This window comes from Nuphar pumila, chromosome 16 (assembly GCF_984573655.1).
Source record: "Nuphar pumila chromosome 16, dmNupPumi1.hap1.1, whole genome shotgun sequence".
NCBI lineage: Eukaryota > Viridiplantae > Streptophyta > Magnoliopsida > Nymphaeales > Nymphaeaceae > Nuphar > Nuphar pumila.
This window is the reverse complement of record NC_143264.1, coordinates 13890568-13900601: the sequence shown is the minus strand read 5'-3', so window position 1 is coordinate 13900601 and position 10034 is coordinate 13890568. Positions and strand designations below refer to the sequence as shown.

Sequence of the window (10034 nt, the reverse complement as noted above, 5' to 3'; positions counted from 1 at the left end):
CAGATGAGGGTTTAATCATGGATTCCTCATTAACTTCAACGATAGGATCACTACCGACTTCGAGAGAAGGATCTGCTAGGGAATCCTTTGCGACAGCATAAGATTTCAATAAATCTTGAGGTTCATGCCTGACGATGAACACACTGGGTCCCTTGATTTGAGATGCAGCGATCTTAAGGGACTCATGAGGTGAAATGGGGGTAACAGCATGAGATGGAGGAACCATAACAGGAATGGTAGTTTGGACCATAGATGACGAAGTGGAAGACAAAGGAGGCAAATCTTTTGAAGGAAGCAACTTGATTTTTCTACCCTCAAAAGTGAAGGAATAGACATTGGACTTACCATGATGTATGACATTTCAGTCATATTGCCAAGGTCTTCCGAGAATAAGATGGCTCGCATCCATAAGGAGCACATCGCACCAGACTTGATCAAAGTAGGTATTTCCAATAGAAAACATGACCAAGCATTGCCAGTCAACATGAACATTGATGCTCTTTTGGAGCCAAGACATCTGATATGGATGAGGATGAGTCTTACAACTCAAACCTAAGTTGGTCATGGTTTCGATCAAAATCACGTTCTCACAACAACCAGAATCTGCATACTTTCCTATTGATGGTACAAGCAAACTCAAATATGTGAGTTCTTAGCCATCGATCATTCATTTCTTGTCTCGAGGCTAAACAAACTCGCCTAAAAATGAGTGCTTCGCCTCTATCAGGCAACAACACATCCTCTTCCACAAACTCTTCTTCAATATCTCCCTCAAAATCTTTTGGTTCTTCATCATAAATAGGATTGGACTCTGGATCAAATCTCGAATCATCCTCAATTAGTGATCCTTCGATGAAGAGGGCCTTGCCACGACACTCTGTGGATTATGACCGGGTTTCCCACAAGTATAGCACTTGATGGGATTATTGAAATTATTATAAGTTGGAGCTTGGGTTCCTACCTGAGCATTCTGACTCGTGACCCTAGGTGGATTATTCGCATTGGGGTGTCGGTAGCGTGGGTCAACTTTTTCGCTTGAAACTACTGGGGCCCACATTGGGGGTCTAGTAGTTTGACTAGATTTCGCCAAGGTCTTTCGTTGAGTAGACCTTTCTCATTGACGTGCTTTCTGATGAGCCTCAGACACAGTCCAACACTCAACGAAGTTAAGCATATCATGTAATTGAAAGTTCAGACCTCCAATATATTTCGATACTAACTGTTCTTCGCTTTCACGAATGTCATTCCGAGCAATGAGATCATGAAAATCTTCGGTGTATTGGTCCACCGAACGGGTTCCTTGTTTCAGACTTTGATATTTCTGATAAAGTTCTCGGTGATAGTTCAATGGTAAGAATTGAGCATGGAGTTTCTGCTCCATGTGCTCCCAATGCTCAAGTGGGGCACGACCCTGATGTATGCGCGTTTGATTGAGTTGTCGCCACCAGGCTGCAACTCGGCCCTTTAATTTGAGGGATATTAATCCCACACGACGATCTTCAAGTACCTCCTTAAATTCAAGGATTTCGCAAACTTCGTTAATCCAATCTAGAAAATCTTCGGGAGTTCCAGTTTCTTTGAATTCTGGGATATCAAAACATAAGCCTGAATCCCAATGGGATCTTCGCAGCTGTAGGTTATCTCTTCTCTCTAAACTTCGTCGATGTGACTCAAAGTCATCATCAGAATCATATGATTGGGTTTCACGATTTCCTCAAGAACTGTGAGAACTTCTCTCATCACGCTGATTGTTAAATCTAACATTTTCGGTCATCTGACGAGTTAAATCGTCAACTTGGTGATTAGCCTCAGCGAGTTGTCTTTGCAAATCACGCACCTCATATCGGTGGTCACAATCATCGTTTCTCCTATTAAAATTATTTTGACCTCGACCGCCCATTCGACCCGCCGTGGTGAATGGTATTATAAAAAAAAATTAAGCCCCCATTACACCGAAAATCATGTCAGATTGAGAAATCCGACAACCCTCGATCTGATACCAAAATGATGCAATGCTACGATGGACTCGGTATACACCAATCAACGATCCAAGATCCAAACGCACGCAGAAGCAGAAATAATGCACAGTCCAAACAGAACTATGGAAAACTGATTTTTGAGATCTGTGCACTCTGTTTTGACAGAGGAGATCCAAATGAAAGTTGTGCGTGATTCGCACAGATTTCCAACAAATCCAAAAATACCAGATTTAGAGCTGGAACGACCGCTCCACGGACTCGACACCGGGACTGCTAAACAAGTCCAACACAGATTATCGAAATTCAGGGGGTAGACTATTTGAATGGAATTTTGACCCTTCAAACATTGGATTTTGGACAAACTCACAACTGACGAAATGAAGGTCAGATCCAGACCTTTTCAGAACACTAAAGATCACAATTTTTGGAATTTTCTATAATCTTATACGAATTTTTGAATTTTGGAATGGTATGAGTTATTGTTTCAGAAAATAAAATTTAAAGATTCAACAGTAGCAGCAAAGATCAATCTTTTTGAAGCAACTAAGCAACGATTCAATCAAAACCAAAAACATGAAAGTTGTAGGTCTAGATTATAACTTTTCAAATAATCAAAAAAATTAAAATTTCATTTAGGAAATCTCTAGATAATCAGAAAATACCGAACACTATTAAGTTGGTTCTGAACCAAACTGGTGACAGTGGATGACTATCAGTCCGAGACTTTGACAGACAGATTCAGGGGTACAAATGAACGACTCTCAGAAACCTTTCAACTACAAAGTTGTAGAAAATTGTTTTAGCTTTCCAGAAAGCTAAAGAATATAAAAATTTGTTTTGTATTGAGTCTGATACGGATGTTTTATCAGAGACTCTTTTGTTATCTCGTAACAGCGTTTTGGTCTTTTTGGTAGGGACCGAGTTCATTCATACACAACAATAATCCGAAAGAACTTAAGACCAAAGAAGACAAATTTTAACATAAAACTCCTCTAAGCATGTATTTGCAACTCTCTAATGATTCAATACAACTTAGCAACGATAAAACATGAACAATCGCAAGCAAATGTGAATCAAAGTAATAAAGGACAAGAACGAAGAACCAATGTTGATATCTGGGCCGAAATCAATAATGGCCATCATTGGAAAGCAACCGACGCCACAAGATGAACCACAAACAGTAGAGATGAATTACCAACCATCACAAACAAGTTTGTTACAGTCACAACGATTGTAACCTCTCACAAGGTGATACACGGTTTCACCTTCTTCTCCAAGCAACCTTCCACCAAACATCCACACTCAAAAGCTTTTCTCAAGCACCAACCACACCAAAAACTTGATTTTTCTCACTCTAGAACCAGCCACACTACCAATTTCAAAAATGAAGAAGACCCCTCATCCCTTGGTCTACCTCCCTAGTTAAGGGCTTAGGTTGCTTGGGAAGAGCCACAATAAAGAGACCTTGGCCTTCCCAAGCTTTGCACCAAAAACGAGTATGCAAACCTAGATTTTGTCAAATGCTAATAACTCTACCAACAGTCCATTTTTTACTTTGGGCTGGTCAACATGAATTCAAATGAGGTTCAAGATGGATCATACTAAAGTGGTGTCACCTAGGACCCCCCTCATGAAGACGGATCAAGATCCGGATCCAAATAGGCTGCGAATTGGATCCTGCACCAACACTAAGAGAGAAGCGAATTTGTGAAAAAATAAAAACTACCCTTGGACCCCATACACCCTCTAGTACCACAAAAAGATCCTACAGGGTACCAGAACTATCCGGATCCGTAGAATTCGGATCCTAAAAAAAAATTATATGAAATAACTATTGATGAAACAATATTTAAAAATATGATTCCATAATGGAATCAAAGCAATAAAAGGATCACGATGAGCATCGACTAACTGAGAGATCCACTAGGACCACGGATGTCCTGCAAGCATGTGGATCACCTTGGGTAGCGATATCCGGAACGGGTTTGGATATTTGGATTGGGATCCAAATCCGCTTCTGTCTCTGGATGCTTTGCATCAATGTCATATTTTGGTTCTTGGTTGTTCTAGTCTTTGAAGAAAAAAATAAAACAGGTCGGCATAGTATTGCATGTGTTTTCTTTTTTTGTTGTTCCCTTATGATCTTGTTTGAGTGATTCGAAAAGGGCGACTTTGATGGGTCGTTTATACTGGAAAAAATGAATGAATGGCAGATATAAAATACAATGTGTATTGTATATACAATCTAATGTTGCTTGTGTATTTTGATTATTGTTTAGAAAACAAATGTTCTCATGCTGCTTGTATTTTCTGATTTGTTGTTTCATAGCCCCCCCCCCCCCCCCCCACACACACACACACACAAAAAGCCATGATGTTGTGAGCATTTGTTTTTTTAGTTGTGATTTTTCCTTTTTTACAGTTCGGGATTTCAATAAAGAGATGGGTACAATTGCCATGCTATTTAAAAAAGAAATGTTGGCTTGATTTATATGCGACTGGTAATAAAATTATGTATATAAACCAAGCCTTGCAAATTTCTTGTTTGATTATTGGATTTTAAATAAATAAAGACCCTCATGAGGGAGATTAACAAGGTTAGTTCTCTCTCCCTCTCTCATTCTCGTTAGAGTTCTCTAATCTCTCTACCATCTTCTTCTTCTTTTTTTCCTTCTTTTTGAAGTTTTTTTAGCAATCATTAAAGTTACTCTAAGGTTTGAAGATGGAAGATGAAGGTCGTACTTCATTTGAGAACCCAATTAAGGTAGGTACATCAATCGCGTAGACATAGATCTATCTAAACACATGGGATATATGTAGAGATAATTTTCAGATCTAAACCAAAGGGGATCAGACCTTAAAACACTTCTTTAATATTGGTTAGCAATTTAGAGAACATGTTTTGGTAGATCCATGTCACCATGTAATAAAAAAGAAAAATGATTTTTAAAATGGGACTATTTACGGGCTTCTAATATGAAAAATGATTTGGAAAAACTTGTTTTCTTGTTATTTGTTAGATCTTATTTATTTCAACATGATTAATATGTTAATATTATATTATATTGACGAAATATAAATTATAAAAGTTTTGAAAATTTGATATATGCTTGAATCCATGTTCTTGTATCCAAAATTCATTTTTGAAGAAGGTTTTGACAAAAACTTTTTAGGGTTTTGATGTTTTATGATAAAGAAAGTTGATCTGAGCATACATGGTAGTTTAGTTCATGTTTATCATGATTAAAGATGCTATTACATGAATAAACCATGATTTCATGTTGTTTAAGGTTTCTTGTAATTCTTGAATAGATGACATTATATTCGAGATAATTTATGAAGGTTTTGTGATTCTTGGATGATGGATGTTAACGTTTTTAGCAAGTTTAGCATGAATATGATCAAAGATGTGTTGTACCATGCTATAAATATGTTTAGAGCATTTAAAATCGTGATTGAATGGATTATAACATGATTCTTGTTCTCACTTAATGGATCTTGCATGAGTTTGAATCTTGACTATTTTGTTTTCGTTTTTTGTTCTGGCCAGTTTTAGAAAAAAAATGATATCTTTGTAAATCCAAGTTAATAAATATAAAAAAAAAAATAGAGTATTCTACACATTTGGAGCTTGAATTTATAATCTTATTTTGTTTTGTTTGGATCATTTTTAAGGTCAAAAAGTCCATTGCTATAGAGCATTGGCTTTTAGACCTGTCAGCAGGACTGTTCCGGCCAGAGATTTTGAAACTTTTAAAAACCTAATAAAAACTTATCAAAATAAATTGTAAAAAAATTCGGTCAATGTTAAGATGTATAAGAACATTTTATAAAAAAGGTTTTTGTCAAAAGATTTTTTCAGTAAGTCGTGAGAAATTCACCAATCTAGGATAATTTTTTGCAGTTGACAAGATATGTCTTATATTTTTTCTAGACAGGGTTCAGTCTCAAAAATTTTCTGATTTACGGTTTTGTTTCTTGGATTATGTTCCTGAAATGTTGAAGCGGTCTCAGTAAAATTTTGAAAGTGAAATTTGGTTCGTGTGATTTTTGGAGGGTTTTTTAAAATCAGGTTAACAAGGATCTGAAGTGCATAGTATGGCTTGCGTTGGTCCCTAGTTGTGTTTTACTTTGTGCAGCATGAATATGGATGCTTATATCAAAAATTGGTTTGATATGCATGTAAACTAAAAGTATTTCATGTTGTTCTTAATTGATAACCATTCATATGACAAGCATGTTTATAAACATTATGCATCCTAAGGCATGATAAGTGAAAAATAATTGGTTACACATGTTGGTTTCTTGTTAAAGTCTAATATACACTCCCGCTCGCGCTCAGGCGGCCCTATAATGCTTAGTCCGGTTTGAAATGAATCCATTGATACTATATAAATGAAAGGACTCTAAGATAAAAACACTCTTCTTCTCTCACTTGTCTAATGTGAGGAGAGAGACATTCATTTATATGAGAATGAATATATGAATCCGATAATGATGAATAACGCTCAGCTAAAACAAACTAAATCAGAATAGATCACAACTACATAAATCATTCCTCGTCTTTGGTTTCTTTGTGTGCTTTTTCAAAGAAGTCATGTCTTCTCCTTTCCTTTATTTAGGCGCTGGTTTTAGATAGTTTCCCACAATGCTTGGATTAGATTATGGGTGGGCTGAATGCCTAATCCGTTGACTAGTTTTCCTTAACAGAAAGAGCTTTCGTCTCTTGCGGGAGCCATCCTCTCTCTCCCTCTCTGGATTAAAATCCAAAAGATTTTCTCACTTGGATAATCTAATATTAAAACATTTCAAGATTACAAAAGAACAATATTGAAACTTTCAAAGAATCTTAATAAATACAAGACAATTCATTCATGTGTCTGATACCCGGGTAAATAAATCACAAAAGCCAATGTCAACCTGAAGCATTCCCTTTCAAGTAAATTTAAAATAATGCCATTGTCATTATTTCTTTATTAAAACAAATCAAGTTACCACATGAAAATATTGTTCCTAGCTATATCACTATTGGCCTCAACCCTGGCGATTAAAGCTAAAGGTGTGCATAACTACATAAAAAAAAGCTTGTTCAAGACTGAACACAGGAAGGTGGCACCTGCATGCCAGTAGAGACTCCATTAACATTAGCGCACGTAGAGGTGGCCTGTCCGCCTTGTCCACTGTACTTCAAATTGATGTCACTAAGCTCAACGTGCTCACAGGGGAATTCCTTGCTGCACACGAGCTTTACAGCTACTTGTGATGCTGATGTTCCTTTCACGTTCTTAAAATTTACGTTGCTGATCTTCACCTTTGATGGGGCTCCCTGTTTCACAGCAAGGAAACAGAACGGAACGGAAAATTAAAGTCCACACCATCAATCATCCTGGGTGGTGATCTTTTTTAACCACTGCGGTGGTTACCCATGTGGATCAGATCCTGATATGGAGATGGACCTGGATAATTAGCAAATAATTACGAGGGCTGACGTTCTCGTTTGCCCTGTTCAGTGTTGGCATGCATCATCTAGAAATTCATTATTTATTTATTTGATTAAAGCACAAGAAAAGATTGGCCTGTGAGACAAGTTAAAAGTCGCCCACCTGTCCAGGGCATGAATTGTAAGGGCAATACTCTTGGTCGATGATGATGGGATTGTAGACGTTCTTCATAACTATATCTTGGAACGTGAAATTTTTGGCATAGAGTGCATTTGATCCTGCAGGCCAGGTCTTGATTCTCAAGCCATTTGTGGTGTCGCTAATGGTACAATTCTTTACTGTCAAACCACTCACGTCTTTCTCATTTGGAGACCTCCCAAGGCTTCCGACGCTGCCAAAGTTTATATAATTCTCAAAATTCATATAAAAGATGATGACGTGAAAGGATCAGAAGCAACTAATAAATTTGAAATTGGTTGCTTGCAAATAGCGTTCTACTAGTTCTGGGAGTGCCCTTGTTGTTGAAGTTGGTTGCAAATAGCAACTACCTACCCTGTGTGATTTCTTCACTTATCTGTATAATACTATCTTACAATTACCTGATGCCATGGCCTGGTCCACATAAAACATTGGAGATGGTCAGTTGGCTGCTACCAGCTCCAATGGATATGCAATCATCACCGGTGCCAATGGAAGATCTAGAGATACTGATCCCAGTGGAATCCGCAATATGGATGCCGTCAGTATTTGGGCTGTCACTTGGCGCTGATATCTTTAGATGATGGGCCTTGATGTTTTCCGAGGCAAAGATATGCATGTGAAAGGACTTGCTATCCACTGAAGATATACGCCGTATAGTTGAGTTGGTGAGAAAACTGAAGTTTAGAGACTGTTGGAACATTCACAAGAAGGCACAATAAATAAATTAATCTATATCTGTTCCCTCAAATCAGAAGTACTTGTAAGTGATTCCGAGATAATAATCCCATCTTACCGTTGGTAGGAACTTGCATTTGGCAGTTTTGGGGCACTTGTTGCTTGGCCAGGCTGATGCCCCTTGACCATCGAAAGTTCCGCCTCCGGTTAAGATCAGGCCATCAATGTACTGAAAGGATATCCAACTACCTGATGTGAATTGAGAGAGATCTGTAGGAGCTATCACCTTCCCCTTCACCTCCACTATAATAGGGTGTGCACCAGGGCAAGGGCCCTTGAACTCGATTGGGCCACTGAAAAATGTGCCTTGTGGTATCACCATGTGAGGCCGCCCATTTGATGCACAAGCAGCCCTCCATGCATCTAAAAATGCCTGAAATTCATAATAAGAGAAAATTAAATACTAGTAGTTAATTATGTCTTCTTAACCATATATTAGTAAAGCAGATTAATGTACTGCACATTTGAAAGGAATAAAATGTTCTTGTGCAAAGCCAGTCAGTCAGTGTGTCTTAGCTTGTGAACTTTTAGGTGCATATGATATGAAGAGAACATGGCAGCTTTTCCGGTGACCAACATTGGTTTTCACATTCTTAGGTGTCTCTTACCATTTGGCTATCCGACCCGTGTAATGTTGGACTCTGTTGGATATAAGCTTAGATTAATCCAATATTGATAAATCAACTCATGACGTGTCAGCCCTTAAATGGTTCTTGTAGCCATAAATTTTATATGGTTCCAGTTTAAGGGTTCTCACTAATGTCAGTATCGGAATCTGAGAATGGGCCGATTCCGATTCTCAAGTGAATCGTTCTGAATCAGCCAAAAAATAATTTAAAAATATTACGTGTCAATAAGAACATGTGGTAAAACCATTAAAATAATATTAACAAATTATTTTTAAGCTATTTTTAACATTTATTAAAAATAGCCGATTCAAGTCACTATCGTATTGATTTTCTTCCGATACGTGCACCGATACTGACAACATTGGTTCTCATGATTCATGGAGAATCTTTATTATTTGCCTTACATAGTCCTAGAAAAATCTTTAAAGTAGCCATAGCACATACCTTGCTATCATCCGTTTGGCCATCAGCCTTTGCTCCAAACTTCTTCACATTGAAGACTAGATTTCCTGAATTACTACGGGCAGCAACGCCATACGTGCAAAAAGCTAGCACTAAGCACCAGGAAGAAAAGACTCTAAAGCTCTTTTCCATCTCTTCTCTATCAACACAAACACAGGCCAGCAGCCACCTGATTCTTTCTTTGCTCACTTCACCTGTTCATGGAAATTGTGTCATTGTATGGGTATAAATAAGGAGTTGGAGGTGCAACTTCCTCTCTACCAACAACCCACTTTCCAAAATTCTAGCCATCCGCCACTCCTCACGCTGTCTGAAAATCATCTAAACAAATTGCTGGTTCCATTCCTTTAATCTTTTTTTTTTAATCTTTTTAATAGTTAGTTACCCATAAATCTCAACATGTTTAGTTTATTTCCAAATTAACTTCCCAATATATTTAGCTAATGATAGTAAATCACTAACTTCATATAACTGAACCTCTATTTTTAAGAAAAACACTCACCTTCTCTAACATCTTTCTGTTTTCTCCTTCTTTTCAAGCCATCCTGAAGAGTTGAGTGCACATGTTCACTAACAGAGGTCAGATC

The 10034-nt window shown here is 37.6% G+C and overlaps 1 protein-coding gene across 1 annotated transcript; it reads right to left on the bottom strand.

Moving 5' to 3' along the window:
- Positions 1-7068: 7068 nt before the first annotated feature.
- On the bottom strand, positions 7069-9579 carry LOC149812970 (exopolygalacturonase-like). The gene is made up of 5 exons (XM_089991026.1): positions 9430-9579; positions 8415-8729; positions 8020-8309; positions 7583-7811; positions 7069-7305 (listed from the first exon to the last, which is right to left on the bottom strand). The coding sequence occupies exons 1-5, from the start codon at positions 9577-9579 to the stop codon at positions 7069-7071; spliced, it is 1221 nt and encodes a 406-aa protein (XP_089847152.1).
- Positions 9580-10034: the final 455 nt, after the last annotated feature.

Bases quoted from the DNA above. Each gene is read 5' to 3' on its own strand.
- LOC149812970 (XM_089991026.1), bottom strand. From the start codon at position 9,579: ATGGAAAAGAGCTTTAGAGTCTTTTCTTCCTGGTGCTTAGTGCTAGCT. The intron at 8,730-9,429 runs GTATGTGCTATG...TATGAATTTCAG, and splicing joins GCCAAACGGATGATAGCAAG to GCATTTTTAGATGCATGGAG. The intron at 7,812-8,019 runs GTAATTGTAAGA...AAACTTTGGCAG, and splicing joins GGACCAGGCCATGGCATCAG to CGTCGGAAGCCTTGGGAGGT.